Source organism: Podarcis muralis, chromosome 4, assembly GCF_964188315.1.
Source record: "Podarcis muralis chromosome 4, rPodMur119.hap1.1, whole genome shotgun sequence".
Classification (NCBI taxonomy): Eukaryota; Metazoa; Chordata; class Lepidosauria; order Squamata; family Lacertidae; genus Podarcis; species Podarcis muralis.
In genome coordinates, this window is record NC_135658.1 from 67121433 (window position 1) to 67142815 (window position 21383).

The 21383-nt window shown below is 42.6% G+C and overlaps 1 protein-coding gene across 1 annotated transcript; it reads left to right on the forward strand.

Annotated features, from left to right (window-relative positions):
• The first annotated feature begins 184 nt into the window (after positions 1-184).
• Positions 185-14202, forward strand: FANCB (FA complementation group B). Its single transcript, XM_077927497.1, is given in 11 exon segments — positions 185-361; positions 663-739; positions 2589-2694; positions 2696-3623; positions 4987-5139; positions 6344-6436; positions 7513-7641; positions 8305-8453; positions 9018-9454; positions 10431-10668; positions 11795-14202. Coding segments are annotated over 11 exon segments (2811 nt in total). The 5' UTR covers positions 185-266; the 3' UTR covers positions 12201-14202.
• Positions 14203-21383: the final 7181 nt, after the last annotated feature.

The window sequence follows — 21383 nt, forward strand, 5'->3', positions numbered from 1 at the left end:
CCCACTTCCTCCACCCTCCCACCCTCTCTCTCTCTCTCTCTCTCTCTCTCTGGAAGTCACGCCCATTCATTTCCTGGCGTGATTCCGTCCTATCCCTACCGCGCGCGGCCTTTCGCCTCTCCATTTGCGGCCCCGCCCATTTCGTTTGCTACAGCCAATGGCGCTCGGCTTAATGACGTAACGTGACTCCATTCCCAGGATTCTTTCGTTTGGCGGGATTGTTCAGAGCTTGAGGCTCCGGCCGCTAGTGCTGTTGCTGGCGGGGAATGAAAGGCGCTCCCGCGGTCTCCTCGCGCGTTGTGTTGAGGCTCATCGGGTCCTTCCCCCTTTGCTCATTCAGATCAGTGGGACCTACTTCCAAGTAAGTTCGCCTAAGGTTGCTCTTTAGTATTCCTACAGAGGGATGCCGACCAGGATAAGGATGGAGATTTCACTCCCTTCCCCTATGCATGCCAGCGTGCCAGGTGTGACCTGGGGGGTGGTTTACAGAACTAATCCCACCCGCTCACAGAGAGGGATTAGGTTGACAGTGCTAAAGTCAAGTGATTCTGAGGAGGCAATCTGAACACCTCTTAACTGGGAATAAGCCCCATTGAGTTCAGTGGGGCTCCCAGCACAGACTACATGCTTGAAACTTGTGTTCTGTATTTTGTACCCAATAGTATTCCACCAGTGTTCTCCTTGCTGCTGCGTGGAACAGCGCATGAATCAGACCTTTGGATTTTGCAAGCATCCCGAGGTACCACTGTAAATTATTCCCATAGCATGCTTCTGCTTAACTGTGACTGGGGCGCTCTTTCTTAACAGAGTGTGCTCCGTTTATTGCCAGAGCACTAGAGTTTACTTGCAGAGCTCGCCCTTCTCTCTAGCGCCCGGGTTGAATGTGCTTCGGGTTGAGCGCATTTGAGTTGCGCTCTGCGGCAACACGGAAGTAACGAAGCTTGTTACTTCCGGGTTTCGCCCCTTGCGCAGATGCTCAAACATCATGCGCATGCGCGGAAGTGACAAAACATGACCCGTGCAGACGCGCCATCGCTTGTTACATTCGCTTCAGGATGTGAACGGGGCTCCAGAACGAGGTACCACTGTAAATTATTCCCATAGCAAGCTTCTGCTTAACTGTGACTGTTTTAAACCTTGCTGGGGGCTCTCTCCGGCTGGAGAATATGTAAAGCCCCGCATTTTGAATCTTGGTGCCCAGCCGATTTCTTTTATTTCTTACTTACACTTGGGTCAGATCTATTTTCCTGCCACACAAACCATAGAGAGAGAAGAGTGGTTGTAAGCCTATGTGTTATTTGTGTCCTGCACCATCAGATAACTAAGATCACATACTTTTAGAATCAACACTTCCTTTTAAAAAGAACATATGTGATCACTGGCTCTAACTCAGTGTGGCTGGGTTGGTTGAAATACAAAAGCTCTTGTATTTTTTGTTCAGAAGAAACTCTTTAGATTTTATCTCCCTTGATAGCATGACCAGCTGTAGTTGTCAAAATGTCAACTTCCACACAGTGATTAAAGTTACAGGCTTGTCTTCCTTCGCATCTGGTCACCTTGGAGCCTATCAGTTGTATTCCATAGCAGTAGTGTATCCCCTACGACATTCCTTTGAGGTTGCTATTGTATACTGTACATTTAACATGCGTACATGTGTACACTGGGGCTTGCTTATGAGTAGACATTTTAAAGGTGCCCACTGTGAGTCCCTTATCTCTGAAGGATGAAATATCTGAGAAACCGGATCATCTTTAGATTAGAACTTAGCTACGTATTTGTAGCACCATTACTTTTGCATTCCAGAGCAAGAAATGCCTTTAAGGCCTGTTGGCTGAGGTAATTTACATCCTGGGAAAAGCTTGATTATGCTGGACAGTTGTAATTTCCTCTGGCATGACATGTGGGATTTACTAGATTTCTGTGTCTAATCCTGATTAAAAATTGTCTGATTTCAGATATTTAGATGTTTGTCACTAGTGACGATTGGCTGGACTAATTCCAAGACTGGATTCAGTGGACCTTACTTCTTGAACATCTATAGGAATTGGCAGCTAAAGGTGGTACCCTTCTGCTTTAACTCATCGTTAAGTGTAAACAGTACATGGGTGAAAGCAGGGGACTTTACTCAGCCTCAATTGCAGCCTTCTGGGGCCACATCAGTGATAACAATTAGCCACCAAGGATATGTTCTCCCTCCACTGTTGGAGGCAGTATGCCCCTGAATATTAGTTGCTGGGAATTGCAGCTGAAGGGAGTGTGGTTGGGTGTTGAGCAGAGTGCAGAGCAGGGCTGGTGAGATATGTGGCCTGGGCAGCATTCAAGGGCTCAGTGGAGAGACTTGGAGGACTGTATTTGGCCCCCAGGCCTGAAGCTCCCCACCCCTGGGTTAAACACTGCAATCCTAGGTACAGTTATCAGGAAGTGCCCTCTTTACTTAGATAAACATATTTAGAATCCAGCTGGAAGTGTTTTGTTGAACTGAATTATTTGTGTGAATGTGACTTTTTTATGGGCACAGACTGATCCTTACTGAGGTTAAAATGATCTGCTTTCTATTGCTGTATTGCCGAACACTTATTATTTTTCAGATTGGAGAAATGCTGCTCAGATCAAATGCTACATTAAACAGAAGAATCATCCTACTGAAAAGCAGGACACTAACTCATGGTCGTCTTGCAGTGGACGCATTTTAAGGAAATATGCTGATGGATCAGCAAGAGAAGTTGCTGTCATATAATGGGGAACTCCTGATTTTCCAGCTGTCAAAACTGAAATCCACACAAGGCGGTGGTACAAAAGTGATGAAATTGCACGTCAGGAGAATGTCATTTGACAGTTGTACTAAACAGTTTATTGAGACGTCTACTGGGTCATTTGGCGATTGTGAGGATGGTGTGGAAGTGGCTCATTGCAGCTGTGGAACTGACTTCAGAACAGGAATCCTTCACCCTTGTGTTCTATTGAAAAAGAAGATGAAGAAGAACACAAAATATACTTTACTCTTGCTTCATAACAGTAACAAATTCGAGCTGCTTCTGCATTTTAAATTGGATTATGAACTGAATGAACCCATAAAGTTGCTTTCTGGCCCAACGGTTTTATGGAGCCATGCAAAAAGCCTGTTTCACATTTCTCCCCAAACTTGCACTGTTTTATGTGCCCCTGTTCAGCTTTGTTCCATCAAATGGGTGGGTGAGATTAAGGGTGAGGGTGCTGTTGTTCTGGGAACAAGAGCTGCTTGTTTGACAGACGGAGGCAATGGGCAGAGTGTTCCCAAATCAGATGCATTCATCTGGGGTACCGAGTGCTTTGCCTATGCGGTGGAGAAACAGCAAGCGGTAACAAGGGCCACTTTTGTTCCTCATGCTTATGGCGGTGTGGTATCGTGTGTGCACGTTTGTGAAGTCGATGCCGTGAGAAGCAAGTTCAGGACGTCAGTTGTCGTAGTCACATGCAAAAGCCAAGTCATCGTTTTCCAAGATGGTCTACCAAAAGATGTTCACCAGCTTCCATATGAGAATCCTTGTTCTGTACAGGTAGCAGCAGTGGAAGGAAACAGCCAGTTGGTGGTTGTAACCTTTGCTTCAGGAGATGTGTGTGCACTATGGAAGCGTAATTTACAGGTATTGATCTGATACTTTGTTCTTAGGCTTGCAAAGGTTCTGCCTTCTGATGTTATGCAACATGCTCAACACAAATCTCTGCAGAAACTGATGCACGTATTGAGTGATTGAGCTTGCCTATATTCTGTTTTCCACAATAGGCAGGGCCCAAAGCGGCTTACAGCAAACATGCAAAACATTGTATTTCCAGTGCTCTTTATTGCAAATAGAACATATCAGTAAATTCAAAATGACGAAAAAAACCAGACACAATTTGGAAAACACAGAATAAATTCAGTATTACGAAAATGATAACAATTGAGTCTTAAGAACATAAATACAAAGCAAAACAAGAGTTAACAAACAATACAGTTTCTAGTACTGGTTTTACTGCATTCCAGGGAGCCTGGCTACCCATAAGTTCAGAGGTGATGGCAAACAGCTGGTATACAGGCTAGATGACAAAGCTGGCTCCCACATCTCTCCTCCAGAGGAGGATTTTCCTAGCAGTTGAGATGAATAGGGAAGCCTTTTGCCTACATGGAAGCTTCAAATGCATACTGGATTTCTGATGTTGCAGAACCTCTTGTGTGTAATAGGGGTAGTGAGATGTGCTGGGGCTGATGCCAACCTAGGTGTCATTCTACTTTCTTTGAAAGTCTTTCCTCTTAACCCAGAGCTCATGGTAGTTACTCCGTGTTGAAGCTCTCTGTGGAGTCATGGAGGCAATTTTGAAATAATTTTATAACTTGTTCCAGGGCTGAATATATGTAGATGCTGGGGCTAAGTCCTCATTCAAATGAAGTCCTGAAGAAAGGCACAAAACCAAATACTTGTGTGTTCAATGAACGTAGGTGCACCAGAAATAAATTTCAGAAGAATGAAAGAAGTTTTAAGTACAGTGGTACCTCGGGTTACATACGCTTCAGGTTACAGACTTCGCTAACCCTGAAATATTACCTCGGGTTAAGAACTTTGCTTCAGGATGAGAACAGAAATCGTGCTCCGGCGGCACAGCAGCATCAGGAGGCCCCATTAGCTAAAGTGGTGCTTCAGGTTAAGAACAGTTTCAGGTTAAGAACGGACCTCCGGAACGAATTAAGTACGTAACCAGAGGTACCACTGTATGCATAACATAGCAGATGATAAAATGTCCATGCTCCATCTCCTAAGGATGGATTCACGCAATGTTTGTTGCTCTTGAAATTAATTGGAGAATAAAATTGCTTGAAATGTCTGTTATAACTGTAGTTGGCGCATTGTGGTCTTGCGGCTGCTGCGCCATACTAACTTAAGCTGTCTAATATGAGAATATTTTCATTTCATGTGCATAATGTAGATATTAACGAAATGAAAACATTTCCAACGTCACCTTACATTGCAGGTGGTTTCTTCCTGGAAAAATGTGAGGTCTATTCTGGTAGATGATTTTGTTGGCATTGGAACGGAACAAATCTTAGTTCTTCTAAAGGCTGACTCCATCTCAGAAAGTTTAAATACATTTCAAATATCCAATTTTGGAAATGTTCACCATGTGGTAAGATTTACTGATTGGGGAAATTGTTGGGAAAGGTTTCGGTAAAAGGTATCAGGCAAAGAGTCATTTGCTTCACGGCTTGCTTTGATTCAAATTGAGGAGGTTTGGAAGAAGGTGTGCCTTGCAGAATCAAATGCCTTTTATAACTCTACAGTGACCTTGTTTTGAACCATGCCTCTGAGAACCTTTGTCTTGCATATGCTCCCATCTCTGGCATGGCTACAAGGAAGAATTCCTTTTTAGATTAACTGCATTCTGCAGAGTCATCCAAATTCAAATGAACCGGTTAATCTTAACTGTGGTCTGTTGAAACAACTCAACTTAAAAGAATAGTTTCTGAAGATAAGTTGTTTCAATTAAGCACACTGAAGATCAATGGCACATGAAACTGGTTAATCTGAAACAGGAACAGAAGCTTCTGATCTTGCGGAGGTGAGATGGGAAGTGCTTGAGCCTAATACTTAAAGCTTACCTAAGAACAAGCTTCAGTTACGTCCAAACCAGGCTACTAAAGGTAAAGGTAAAGGTACCCCTGCCCGTACGGGCCAGTCGTGTCTGACTCTAGGGTTGTGCGCCCATCTCACTTAAGAGGCCGAGGGCCAGCGCTGTCCGGAGACACTTCCGGGTCACGTGGCCAGCGTGACGAAGCTGCTCTGGCGAGCCAGCACCAGTGCAGCGCACGGAAACGCCGTTTACCTTCCCGCTATAAAGCGGTACCTATTTATCTACTTGCACTTAAGCGTGCTTTCGAACTGCTAGGTGGGCAGGAGCTGGGACCGAAAGACGGGAGCTCACCCCGCCACGGGGATTCGAACCGCCGACCATGCGATCGGCAAGCCCTAGGCACTGAGGTTTTACCCACAGCGCCACCCGCGTCCCTGACCAGGCTACTATGTACTATCAATCTCATCTTTCAACTGAAAACCAGTAGATGTGTAGAATATTTTTTTAATGGTTGGAGTATAATTAAAGTACATATATTTTAATAAATCTATATTGCATCAAATCTACAATATTATAATTATATGTAACATTAATTATAAAAATACAGAAATGTAGGCTTTGAAGTGGATACAATTGTCATTTTCACTTGGGTGGCATATGGATGGAAGGCTTTTACTTGGTCCTTGTGTGGCTCAGTTTTCCACATCCGTGCCTCGCTTACTTTCAGGCATAGAGTTAAATATGTTTTGCCTGTCTTTAGAATAACATAAGCTATGAAGATGACTCACATTCTACACAAGAGCTACAAAAGAACCACTTCCTTACTATCAAAGGACTTGAAGCAAGATTGCAGGTTTGGATCCATTATCTGCCTCTTCATATGTCTTGACAACTCGGGGTTTGTTTTGTATTAACGAACTTTCATGCAGTATAAACTCTGTTTTGGATCATTCCATTTCGTTGATGTTTGCAAATGCAGAACCAGGTAGTCGTACTGAGTATTCCCTGCTGGAATCTTAACTTACTGGAGTGTTTGGTGTCTAAACTCCTCGCTGTATTCTGTGGGGCTTACTCTCAGGTATATGTGCACAGGGCTATAGCCTTGCTCTCTTCAGGTTTTGAAGTACTGATAGCCATCACTGGTTTGTTTGGAAGCTAGGAAAGAAAGGCTTATTGCCCATGATTCACTTTCCAACCCAAATTAAAACAAGGGATAAGCACTAGGAATTATTGTTGCACTGTTGTCTGGCCTCCTTCTCGTGCCTTGTATATGTCTTTGAAAACCTAATGTTGAGATGATGATGCTTTTCTTATTGTAGATGCCTTGCTGCTGACTTTATTCTACATCAAGTTTTGTGGTTGTCCACTGTGGATGACACATATAACCTTAGCTGCTACTTTGCTGTGAATTCCTATGAATCACTTATGAAGACCTTTGATGGGAACATGCCATTGGCCAGGAATGATAGGAATTCATTCATTCATTCATTCCCATTCAGCCTTTAGTGGCATAAGTTTTGCCAGTAAATTATGGGCAAAATCTGGAGGGCTACAGATTAGCAGTTTAGGTGTCCAGGGGATACATGCAAAGAGCAAAAGGGTATCTACTCCCAGCTGAGGACTGGGAGTATAAAAGAAAGGCAGGTTGCTGAAAGAAACTTGATGTACAAAGTTCAGGTAACTGCACAATTTCTGCAGTGAGTAGCTACAGATTTTTCTCTCTGCATTGTCGGTTTCATCAAATAATTATCACAGCAACCACAGAACTTCCCATTTCTATGTTAAGCTATGATTTATAATTTTTTAACAATGAGAGAGGAATCTACAACTGTTAGCTCATACCGGTCTTTTAATCTCTTGCAAAAGAAAAGCATCTTACTCTCGCAGTGTCATCATCATGAACTGTCTAACTCCTTTTGTATCCCATAGGCTGGTTTTGCTTCTGTTCGAGAGCTGCAGCAGCATTTACGGCTCAAAGAAAAGGTTCTGGTGGAAAGTTGTGGAGCATTGATTGACCTAGTTCAAGACCAAAAACATAGTCTTCCAAGTGCGGAAAAGGTATACTACATGAAGATTTATTTTTTTCTGTAACAGATACATGTTTTTTTTAAAAAAATATAAACAGGTTTTGTTTCCATTCTTCTATAATAGGTAGGGACACAGGCTTCCAATACTTTGCATAAGAGTCACTCATTGGTAGCTGTAACCATGTAAGAAATATTTCTTTATGTTTGGGGTCAACTTTTTTCACTAAAGACAAAAATAGCCAGTCTTTAAGGAAATACGGGTCCAAAATTTGTTGCTAAAGGACATGACTATCACAGAAAGGTTCCTGTGCCATACATATATTTTCAGCTCAAAGCATTGCAGTCACTGGTTCCTTTCCATAGTTTATGTGGAGTAATACAGAACTCTATCTGTTCACCAATGGGTGGAATTCTCTCTCAAATTAGAACAAAGGAACAATTCAAAATGGGCGCAGTTTTTGAAGTTGTCAGGTAGGTAAATAGCTGCAGCTGTGGATTGGGAAAAAACCCTACAGAGGGTTGTGGAAACTCTTTAGCATATTTTTTGTTGTAAAAGTGGAGTGTACCATAGTGATTAGTCTTTTAGCTGAAATATATGAAGAATAGTTATATTTTCCTGGTTCCGGAATTGTTTGAACTGTGACACAGGCTTGTTTGGGGCATATGTGTAGATGTGTGTATCTTTTCTTGAAAGGCAGGTCTTGTTTCCCTCTGGGATGAACCATTGGATAATGGCACATCCACTCCATCTATAGACAAAGAGCAGCTTGTGCAGGAGGTTTGGTACCGTGTGGTGGAGGACAACTTAGTAGTTGGAGTGACACTAATGGACACATATGACTTGTAAGTTGTATAAATCCTATACATTAACTGCCGATAAATGCTGCTATTGGTAGAGATTATATAGCCTACAACTGCAAAATTTAAAAATACAGTGGTATCTCAGGTTACATACGCTTCAGGTTACATACGCTTCAGGTTACAGACTCTGCTAACCCAGAAATAGTGCTTCAGGTTAAGAACTTTGCTTCAGGATGAGAACAGAAATCGGGCTCCGGCGGCGCAGCAGCAGCAGGAGGCCCCATTAGCTAAAGTGGTGCTTCAGGTTAAGAACAGTTTCAGGTTAAGAACGGACCTCCGGAACGAATTAAGTACTTAACCCGAGGTACCACTGTAGAAAATAGAAAAGTTAAGAATGGCTCCGAAAGAAAATGCAAAAAAAAATCCTGAGTTGGATGAATGTATGTTCGATTTATATGGTATAAATGCAAGGTACATTTTAGTGTTGCTACTTGCTACTATGAAGAAACTGTAAATCTCGAGTATATCAAGAGAAGATCACAGTACACTGCCATTCCTGCATTTGTTTTTTGTTTCTTAAGTCTGCATTTTTCTTTTTTTGAACAGGCTGCTCAGTGACGTCCGTTTATCTTTGGTAATGGGTCGTAAATGCCCTTCGGCTTTTCCAGCTAAGTGCCGCTGCCGCATAGTTGCATTGAAGAAAGCTGCGCTGGCAGAATCCGCATCCCATTGGCAACTGGAGCCTCTGCTTAAAAGGATCAAGCTCGATTGCCATAATGGGAAGGAGTGCAATGGGGAACCTTCTCAGGTGAAGGTGGATAGGACAAAAACCTTCACTGCAGTTACCCAGCTGTCCCCTTTCTTAGCATTGCATGAAGTAGGCTGTGTGGTACTGTTACATGCTACAGAGAGAAGCTGCAGAGATGACGAACGTCTGCAGAAAAGCAAAAGAATGACTTTATTGTGTGGGAAGATTTTATTAAGTCTGGCTGAGATTTCTGCTGGAAAACGTTCGATAAATCTAAAAGATTATAAATACACAGGTAAACTTTTTATGCAGGGATTGGTAGCTACTTGCTGTACTTTCTGGACTGTTTATTTAAAAGCTAGAACTATGGGTTGTTGTTTTTTAAGCTTACCTGCTGTAGTATAGGAAATGTTGACCTTAGTTAGCAGACCTGAACAGGAATTGAACCCAGAACAGGTTCACTTGGTTTCTGACTTAGGTATTTTGCCACTTTTGTTCCAAAGAGCTGAATAGGTGGCAATAGTTTTCTTTAGAGCCAAAACATTACTTAAAAAAACAATGGAACACTTAACATTTCTCCCCGTCTCTTAAACAATGTCTATTCTCTCTCTCATTCCACACCACTCTGATCTGGATGAAAGCTTCAAATTTAATTTATGTCACTAGGAAGATGACTTAATACAGTGGTACCTCGCATGATGAATGCCTCGCAAGACGAAAAACTCGCAAGACGAAAGAGTTTTCGTTTTTTTAGTTGCTTCGCAAGACGAATTTCCCTATGGGCTTGCTTCGCAAGACGAAAGGATACAATGTGACGATTTTCAATGCATTCCTATGGGAAACCGTGCTTCGCAAGACGAAAAATTCGCAAGACGAAAAAACTCGCAGAACGAATTAATTTCGTCTTGCGAGGCACCACTGTAATTCTGAAGCAGCCACCTGAGCGATGAAGAGGTTGTTCTTGGTTGGTTTTAGGGATGATATGCAGGATGTGGGAGGGATGTTGTCACCGAACAAGCAGTGTTATGCTGATTTTAAATTACTTGTTGACTGGCACCAAGAGTTTACAATAGGGCAGCAAAAATTAATCACAAATGCCTTCCTATCATAAAATAAGCTAGTCTAAAGGAATGCAATATCTAGATCTCGGATTTGATCTCGGATTTTGCTTAATTGAAGGATTTAAAATGAAGGGGAAACAGTTGAAGGGATGCTTTGAATGCCCTGCACACCGTTTTAATTTCACGTATGCTTTTCTGTCCCTGCTGCAGGCTCCATAAAAGATCTTGTTGCACTTTGTGCAGTATCACACAAGGTGTCACTTCAAATCATTTCCTCTGACTATACATTGATTCACATAAAAACATGGCTGCAGGAACAAATGGAGTGTGCAGCAATAAAAGAATATCCTGATACTTTCATCTCTTGTAAATCCGGAAATCTGAATGGCACTGTCTTCAAGTGGAATCTCAAAACACCATTCGAAGGAACTTTAACAGTATTTTACAGGTAATGGCAATTGAAAAGCTGGAGATACCTTTCTCACCTCATTTTGCCTCGTGAGCATGACAGCTATAGACATTGCTGTGCTAGCAATCTAAGACCATTTTGAATAGCTGTGCTATGCTAGCTAGATGACTAGGTCATTGGATTCTCTTGTAAACATTTTAAGAGATCTGCATAGGTGAGCATCGAAGACCCCACAACTATAATTACAGTGGCTTCATTCAATGAAGATGATATAAACTTGAAACAAGACACCTCGTGGAATTTTCAGAACTAACATTGCTATCTGCTATCTGCCTTATGGAAACATGTTCCACTTTGAATTTGGTATTCAAGCAAACCAGGTGGAAGCAGGTGGGCACAGCCATAGAAAATACACGTAACTTCCTTAGAATTTTGCTCAGTCATTTTAGAGGATATTTTTTACGGGACAGGTTTTCACTGAGAGGATATTTTTTACGGGACAGGTTTTCATGCTCAGTGAATATTCTTAAAAGTATTCTACCTTAGAAAGAGCTTTTAAATGCAATAAAATACTGAGTTGTGAAACAGATTTCTGTTATGGCTTAATTCACTTATGTAAACATGTTTATATCCTAATTCACATAGGGTTTCATTGCCTTGGTCATGGAACTCAGCTCACTGAATAGCTTCAAAGAACCTCATTTTCCCTTTCAAAGATTACTAATACCAAGCATACTAATCTCAGTCACAATGCATATTTTGAGCACAATATTGAAACAGATTGTTTAAGTAAAAGCCAGGCATGGGGAACCCACAGTCCCCATAGGCTCCAACTCTCATCCCCAGCCAGCATGGTCAACAATCCGGAAGATAAGAGTTGTGGTTTAGAGGACTGCAAGTTCCTCCTCCCTGCTCTAAACCTTAATTGTAACTTCTCAGGGAACATTACTGTCAGTATAACTTGCTTAGCCCTGCTTGCTTCTGCCTTTCCCCATACTTTGTATTTGTTCCAAAGGGAAATTCCCTTTTTCACCTTTAAGTACGGTGCTTCATGTTCTGAATAGCTTCTGGCTTACATTTAAACTTCTGCTGGTGAATTTTTATGATAACTGACCTTTTTTTTTTTTTTTTTTTTTTTTTTTTTTTTTACAAATCTGCTTTACAGACATCAAACGATTTTGTTCCAGTGCCTTCATAACCTCACCAGATCGTTGCCACCAGCCTGTAAGATAAAACCACTCAGGGTAGGAAGCAAGAAGGTACTTGCTGAGCAGCTTGCACTAACTTTAGAAAAGGAAATGGTCACTCTCCGGCAAGCTTCCTCCGCAGCTCTAAGCCAACCTGAAAACCACTTGTCTCTGATTTATGAAGAGAGCAAAGAAGCAAGTAGCGTCTCTGCGGTGCAACAGTTCAGAGCGCAGTTTCATAGGGAGCAGAAGCAATGCATGCTGGGTATGAACCGAACAGTGGGTGGTGCCTTCTACCGGAGACTCATTTTGAATGTATTTGAATCGCAGCTGAATTCTGACACTATTGCATGGCAGTGCTCATTACTCGGCAAACTTCTTTGACTTATTTCTTAGCCAAAGCTATAATGTGACGCACTTCACATTCCTATTTATGATTAAAATGAAGAATCCATTAGTGCTCTTATTTCTGTTCAGCTAGTGATCAGTTGCAAGGGAATTATTTTGCAACGTTTCAAAGAGCTATAGTGAAATGCCTGCCTGAACAAAAAGTATGGTGGTCAGTAAGCTGCCTTCTGTCAGTATTCTGTATTGAGACTCCCCATGCTTGCGCATCTCTACTTAGAGCAACAGGTTGGGAAAGAGAGACAGAGGCCTTGATTTGCTGTCGCCTGCCTTCCTCTGTTTCGCCCACACTGCTGTTTTGCGTGCCCAACAGATTTTAAAAAATCTGTAGTTCACCACAGCTTCGGAAAAGATCCTGCATCGTAAACTCTGCACCCTGATACAATGGGAGCGTAAGGATAGCCATTGTTTGTTTTTTCACTGAGCGAATTGGTTGCCCAGCAGCTTGCTATTCTAATTAGGTCACAGAAGTACTGTGGCCAGAATACTCACTGAAAATGAGTTGGCAAGAGGTATTTCTACAATTTTTCAAAACTGCATTTCAATACATTTTTCAATACATACATGGGTACACTTCTGCTGTTCCATGAACAAAGATACCCAGAATATATTTCCATTAGGTATCTTTTAAACTTCTATGCATACTTGTGCAAGGAATGTTGCAGATGTTAGCCAACCTGTTGGCACGTCCCAAAGTCAGCCTCTGTTTCATGCTTCTCTATGTTTCCAAAAGCCTTTCTCCAATGATACTTCTTTCCAATAGCTCCGTTGCACTTATTTCTCTTCGGACACTTTTTTTATCTTTTTATTGTGGTGGAATAGAAGCTTTCCACTCATCTTTACATTTGAATCTATTGACTACAGTTGGAGAATGCGATGCACAATATACATCGCATTTGTGTTTTTACAGACTGAGACTAGAGTTGCTGAGCAACCGAAAGCTAGCAACATAGGCAACCCAGATTCTTGGCTTTCTAACAAATGTTAAATCTCAGCATGTCTAGAGACAGGCTGGTTTTTTATATTTGCCTTACTTGTTTACATGCATGTTGTAACCTGTTTTTTAAGCTACAGTAACAGGAAACTTGATCACGCCACCTATTAAATATCATCAAACTTCCCAATAAACATTGTTTATTCCATATTGGAATTACAGAATTGTTCCTCATTTCATATATCGGTGCAACGAAACAGTTTCCCTGCAGCTGTGCAAAGAGCTGAAAGCTCATTAATAATCTTCATACGCTAAACGCTGTTTTTAATGGGTTTCCAAATCTCTGCTCAAACCTATACATTATGATGGCTATTTAGTGTCATTCTTCTCAATAGGTCCCTTAGATGTTATGTTCTTCAAATGGGGCCTGCTGAAAAATATTTTGGATTGGGAGTCTTCCTGTTAAGGGTTCTTGCCAGCCAGCCACGCTCTCTCTTCGTTCCATGCCCTCTGCTCCTCCTCTTCACAATTTTCTGCTTTTCTCTGCAACAGTCCCCTTCTATTCCAGGAAGCATGTTCAGTCTTTCTCAAGCTCTTCTGTGGGTTTTTACCTTTCATAGTATTTTTTACTGTGAGTCTGCAAACCTTGAGGTTTTCCCCACGGCTGTTGTTACCTCTCATATGGTTCTGGCTACGTAAGGGTTTATCATTTATAGAAGAAGCCTGTTTCTTCAAATTTATATACTTATTTTAAAATTGTTTTCTTCATGTAGAAGAGATGGAGAGGGGGAAATGCAGAATATTGTAGGCTATCGCTGCTGCTTTTGCTAGAAGCATAGTGAGCGACAACTTTCTTAGGGCTGGGTTTACATGTGTTGCAAAAAGATGTTAAGCTTTTGATAACTACCCCATGTAAGAAACTGCCTGCAAATACGAAGAAATATCTGACGGCCGTTTGAGTGACTCTTTGTTAGCTTTGACTGGCAATTTTCTGAAAACATTATCATGCACTTGTAGAGAGTTATCCATTAAATACTTTTGAAAGTAGCATTCTGGTCATTGGTTTGATATGTGGAACGAACTGAGTTGATAAAAGCTGTTCATTTTCATACTTGTCACGGAATGAAAGAATTTAACCCGTTTTGTGTTGTGTTGTGTTGAAAAGGATCCTCAAGAATTTCAAACCGTAGTTACTTTTATAAGGCTTCTGGCCTTCTAACCTGGCAAGACTTCAAGCAAACATCTTCATAAACGCAAGTAACCTCTCAGGTTCGCCAGTGCTTCTCATGGGCTGCAGAGCCTGCTACGTTGCACCCATGAGTGCACATAAATGCTTCTGTGAGCTCTTGCTTCTGGGTAGAGGAAAAGTGCAGAAATAACTGCTTAACGGGTTAGTAAGGTACCCCTGCCCGTACGGGCCAGTCTTGACAGACTCTAGGGTTGTGCGCCCATCTCACTCTATAGGCTGGGGGCCAGCGCTGTCTGAAGACACTTCCGGGTCATGTGACAAGCTGCATCTGGCGAGCCAGTGCAGCACACGGAACGCCGTTTACCTTCCCGCTGGTAAGCGGTCCCTATTTATCTACTTGCACCCGGGGGTGCTTTCGAACTGCTAGGTTGGCAGGCGCTGGGACCGAGCAGCGGGAGCGCACCCCGCCGCGGGGATTCGAACCGCCGACCTTTCGATCGGCAAGCCCTAGACGCTGAGGCTTTTACCCACTGCGCCACCCGCGTCCCTAACGGGTTAGTATCTCCCCATATTTCCCAATCGGCAACTTCTATTTCGGAATAATCCTGCAGTTCGATTAGGTTTTTATTGTGCTTCAGGGCGGGTTGGGCATTCCCTTGTCCCTCAGTTCCACAGATTAAAACGATTGCCAGGTCATTATAATGCTTGGCTCAGGAGTGGGAGTCTCTGCAAAAACCAGCGTCCACGTGGTCAGTCATCGCATGCGCTATTTTAAAGGTAACATCAAGCTAACCTTATTCCATCTGCTGATTTGCTTACTTCATTGGTGTTTCTCCTGTGTTTTGAAGGGAAGCACAACTTAAAAAATAAAAAAGTCCTTGTGAATGTGCACTGATCCTTGCAGGTGCCTGTGAATGTCTGTAGCCTGCACGAGGCGGTAGTTCTTTCTGAACTCCCTTCTTTTCAAATTGCTTTGGTTGACGCATCATTCACAGGGTCCTCAAATCCATTCTAGGTCACTTGCAAAAGGACATTCGGTTTAGACAAGTCTTGCCTGGGTTAGGATAAAGAGGGGATGCCACCTGCCTCAGCATCCTATTCTTCCCTAGAACATCACTAGCTGAATGATAGTGTGGTTGGTAAGGAGACTTAACCATCCTGTTCCTAGTAATGCATGAGGATGCACTGAATTTTGCCACTTTGGTACTGATTTAGTAGTTAGTGGAATCTGACAAAAGGACGGATGTTATCAGAACTGCCTGGGAATTCAGTTTAAATGGGGGCGTAATATATAAGGAATGTCCTCAACTGTTTTGATTCCCAATTGACGAGCAGGCGCAGTGGTTACAAGCGGTGTGTATGTGTGTTTGTGTGTTATGTGTATCTCCCAGCAGAGCAGATGGCAAGGCATTAAAGGAGGCCAAAGTGAAAGCTCTATGATATTTGGAAATTTCTAGAGCATAAAGATAAGCAGCTGGAACGAAGGTTTTGCTACAGTTTCCAGCTGCCTGGCAGCATGCGATCCAAGCTTAGTCTTTTTGCAGGGCTACATCCCAGATTAGTTTAGTTGTGCCCTTAGTTCTCAAGGCCACAAGTGTAACAGAGCAGGGAACGATGTCCCAAAGTCTGATAGTTCCACCTTTACATCTCTCTTCCCACCAGAGGAGAAGTTATCTGATGAAATAAAAGAGGCTAAAACAGAAGGATTAAGATTTAATCCAATAGCAGTTTCTGGTTTGCATGCCAAAATGGAACTGGATTATGTAGTAGTACATTCCTGCTGTCTATACAGGGATTGATAAGTGTTTTGTAACTTGTGGTTTGAGTGGAGTCATCCCAGATCCTACTCTTTGAGTTAAGGCATTTGGTGTGCAACATAGAACACCAAAGGTACAGTGGTACCTTGGGTTACAGACGCTTCAGGTTACAGACGCTTCAGGTTACAGACTCCACTAACCCAGAAATAGTACCTCGGGTTAAGAACTTTGCTTCAGGATGAGAACAGAAATCGTGTGGCAGTGGCGAGAGGCCCCATTAGCTAAAGTGGTGCTTCAGGTTAAGAACCGTTTCAGGTGAAGAACGTACCTCCAGAACAAATTAAGTTCTTAACCCAAGGTACCACTGTACTGTGCAAAAAATCCTGCGTTGTATATCTACTAAAATTCCTTGTAAATGCACAGCTGTGAGCCATGTGTAAGTTGGGCTCTCACCTTCACTCACATATTGAATGTTTGAGCCTCCTTTCGAGAAAAAGAACCTAGGAAGGGCAATGGTAGTTCTTTGGGCATTCTCAAAAACATGCAGACTGGGCTCTCTGCAATCCTGTTGACCGGAAGACTACACCAATATATCTGAATGCCATCACCTCTCTTTCATGGTTGTTGATCAGCAAGTGTTTGAAAAAAGACAATTTTTTAAAGCCTTTTGGTAATTTGTGGTGAGCTGCTCCTCAGTACAGGAGTAAGAGAAATCCCAAAGGGCTCTTCTGATTTTTACTGTTGAGCTTTTAGCAATGATTTTTATTGTAATTTACAGTACTATTATTGTTTTGTTTCTGCATTTTAATGTATTGTTATTTTGCATTTTTTCATGTATTGCTTCTTAAATTTTTTGTAATGAAAGTAGAATGGAAATGCTTTTAATACATAATAAGTAAATATGTGGTTTCTGTTCCAAGCTGGCTTGAGAAACTTTGAACAAGAGCACTTCTGACTGGTGTTGGTGACCAACTTATTCTCATCTAGATTTTCCATTCTCTTGTCTTTAAGCCAGAGGTGTTTTTTTTTAAAAAAAGTTTGTCTTCCATTGACCAGTAGGAAAGCTTCAACTCTCAAGAGATTGTTTTCTTTCATCTTTGTTGCATGAGTAAGTACATTTGTTATGCCCTGGTTAGCATTGGGGGCTTATACTGTTCTCTTTTCATTTACGTAAGCTTCTGCTGAGGCATGATAGTTTAGTTTCTAACCAGAAATGACCTGGGTGCACTCTTAACAATTAAGTCAACTTTCAGTTCACCAATAGAAATTAAACTTTGAGTATATGGATTTGAGAAAGATCCTTGGCTTGTGAAGGTGAAGCTAAGCTCTGTCTTGATTCTGCCACAAAATGGAAACATATCAGGCAGAAGGAGGTTCTTAAGCCCTCCCTCTCCCCATCCAGCCATCCATTAAAACCTCCCTACTTTTTATCTAATCCCAAATTCCACAGCCTCTCACAAATATGAGAGATAATGGAAAAAGCAACTGGCAGGACCAAGCAACAGCTTGGAAAGTATTAAGCACCCTCTTCCTGTTTCAAGTTTCTCAGCCGCAAACTCTGCTCTCTTGTACCTAATTTGCATACGAGAAGCAACAGTCGGGTTTTAAACACATCCTCATTAAGTGTAGTTAGTCAAGGGTGCTAAGAATTGGCAGCAGACTCCTGTCTCCCTCACAGAGCAACAGTTGTCAGATTGCCCCGTGGAGAGGGATCGATTGTTAAACCACCCTGGTAGCTCTGCGAGGGAAATAGCGAGGTCTCCTAACAACTCTCAGCAGCTTAACAAACTATACTTCCAAGGATTCTTTGGAGGAAGAAATGGGTGCTTAAAGTGGCACGATACTGCTTTCAATGTATATGTGGGTGCGGCCTTGATCTTCAAGCCTGTGTAACTTGAGGATAAGGGATAGCATTGCCATGCGATCTGTTCACTCAGCTCTGATAGGTGCTATCATCAGTTTTGGAGGACAGAGACGGCGCTTATTACGTTTTATACAGGGACCTTCCTCCCTGCACCGTATGTCAGGGGTGCTTAACTTGTGGCCCTCCAGACAATGTTGCACTCCAATTCCCATCAGGCCTAGTCAGCATGGCCAAAACTTTGGCCATTACGGGAACAGTTGTCCTGCAACATCTGGAGAACCAAAGGTTAGCTCCCCCTGCCCTATAAAAATTGCTGGTGTTGGGAGGAATGAGCCAGAGTTTGACCATAGAAGTTACATGCCCTCTTACTGTCCATGTTAAGGTTTCTGTCTGGACCAGGCCACCGTGCTGACAATTTGTTTTTTGAAACCTGCTTTTAAAGGCACAGAGACAGCTAGTGTATCATCTAGTTTGGCCATTGGATGGAGGTGAATTCTGTGACAATCCAATTTTAAGAGTCACCACACAGCCATCTGTTGCACTTGTCCTTCCTTGGACGAGGGCCTGTGTATTGTATATGCATGTGTGCACATGCAAACACAGCGAAGAGTTGGCTTCAAAATATAGCAAACGGAGACAGCTTGATTAAGCCCAGAGTCTGACAGTAATGACAGATGAGCGATGTCTGCTCTAAATAAGGTCTTCTCTTTCCTGAAGCGCTGGAAGAACAACAGACGAGAGTGGCATGATCCAAATAATGAGGGGGTTGGGGAGGAGGGAAAGCATATTGCCTCCTTCTAAAAGCAAAATAGAACATCAAGCCACAAAATTACATCTGCATTATTGAACAGCATTACTGTGGCGAAGGAGGGAAATGGTGGAGAAAAGCTATTTAAGGAGGATAAAACGGGGTCATGAGGCATCTTTTACAAGCCGCTTCCCTATGGCACTGAGTCTGGCATACATACAGCTACATATCAGTTGTAGCAATTAGTACATTGCAAGGCTCTTTAGCCTACTCCATGAGGGCTTTAGTGACCAAGAGAGGCAGAAAATGAGATCTTCTAGAAAGTTCTGGACCGATCATTCAGGGGGCTCAGGTCAGGGTTCCCCCGGGTTCTTGAGATCCGGCTCTCAGAACTCCACCCCCCTCTAGTCCTGAGTCGTATCTCAAGTATTTTCTGAGTCTGTCCATAAGATAATGCAGCCCTTTGGGCTGAAAGGATTCCCCATCCCTGTGCTACAAACATCAGGTGTTGCCAGGCTACATGAGAGTGATGTAGGCAGGAGGTGCAGGTGGGAGCCCTTAGAGAACTGCAATGGGTCTGAATTTTGTACTATATTTAGGCAGGCAAAAAAAAAATGTTTTGCCTCTAAGAATATTACTTATTTGTTTAAAAACCAACAGGCTGGACCCCCATAGAAGATCATATCTTATTTTGATGGCCAATACATCCGGATGTACAGAGAATGACTGTCCCTTACTGACAACGATACACTGAGACATATTGTTATCGTTAGCGTAAGACACACAGTTTGTCAAACTTGCTTCCCCAGCCTCAGCAATGTTCACTGTATTGCATTCTGAGTGAACGCACAGCACTTCTGAAAACTGGGCCCCTTAAGTGTATCTTCTGCATCGTCCAGCATGGAATATTCCATTTTGAGAACAGAGGCACATGGTGTTCTTTTTTGGCCAGACACCAAAAAAAATGGTCAGAACAAAAGACCTGCCTTGAAGTCATACGCTGACAGAGCTGCTGACTCATTCAATATTCCCAGACCTTTCAAAACACGGGCTATTGAAGCTTGAGTTTAGGTTATAAGAGCACATAAGTAATTTAAAGCATTCCACGAATCCCACACTTAGCCACAGAAATGGACAAAACATTCAGTCAAACTTAAACCTAAATCCCAACATCAATTTCTGAAGAAAAAGCAAGAAAGCTAGGATATAGTGTATTTATGTGGGGAATAGGGAGTCGGAGTCTGGGGAACGTTCTATTCCCCTCCTTGAAAGTGCCTTCCGAGTACAAATGATGAAATATTTACAATTGTTCCGCTTGATTTTGTGGGTTTAGGATTAGAGAGCTTCTCAACTTCCTCAGCAGTTATATTGCCTCCTAACTCTAAAGGAATCTGAGTCTTAAGACAAGTCTAAGCTAAGCAAAGGGTAGGGAACTGTTGAGGGAACTTTGGTGGTGGAGCCAGACCGCTCCTTGCTGAAATGGAATTGTCTCAGATATCGGGTTGCATCCAACGCTTTGTAACATATTTTTTTTGGAGGAGGGGAGATGAAGGGCAAGGCCCCTTGTGTGATCAGAAGCCTCTTCTGCTTGTGCAACAGGAGTTCTCATGAGCCTCATGACAGTGTTCCTCTGAAGGAGGGAAGGAATGGGACAATAATGTAGAACTTGATCCTGGCTTGGGAGGTGCTGCTTTGGGACCAAACAGGTTTGTTGAGAGAAAGAGAGCCCTGCCTCAGTGACAGCAAACCCCACTCCCCAAAGCATGGAGGAGGCATTATTTGATCTCTTGTTCCATCCATCACTAGGGAGCCAGACACTATCTAAATCAGATCGTGAGCAACCAGTGTTGACATGAAGTCTGTTGTAGGTTGCACAAGCAGGCCCAGCCTCCTCACAAAGGTGTCCACGTACTTGCCTAGTCTGTTGGCTTGGGACAAGCTCCATGTGAATGAGTGTGTCCTAATCTTCAAAAGGATTGCTCAAGGGACATGCCAGAGGTCGGGACAACATCTGAGCTTGCAGCTAGCCATGAACCTTAGAACTCTGCTTTAGCTATTGATTTGCTTGGGCCATGTAGTCATATAAAGCTTTGGGTGATCATTGTGCTGAGAGTCCATGTGCCGTGATTACATTGTGCTCAGAGAGCCAAGAAGGCAGTGTTGGCTACAAGTCACTGGTTTTATAGGAATTGATGAACACTAAGATTTCAAGAGCATTTATATTGTTAAATCCCAGTAGCTGGGATTTCCAATTTAAAAAAGGGGGGTGTTAATAATAAATAATAATACATTTTATTTATATCCTGCCCTCCCCAGCCGACGCCGGGCTCAGGGCGGCTAACAACAATAAAACAGTACAAAAGTACTTCTCTCTTCAGTACCTGCTGCATCTTTTCTAATTTTATCTGAGTTGGAGGGGCAGGTGCTAGACATGTCATGTGGAATTTGATTGACAGTGGAGACTAAGGGCCAGTGACTCATCAAGAAGCAAGGACCTGTTCATAATACTTTAGAGGGTGCAGAGAGACAGGGCCTTTTGGGGATGGCACCAGAGTTTTGAATAATTACTTTCTCCACAGCGCACTTTAATGCGCCAGATGAAGCCAATCTTATTTGACTAAGCTTTTAATAGATGAAGATTTAACTCTGTATTTGCTATTTAATGCTGAT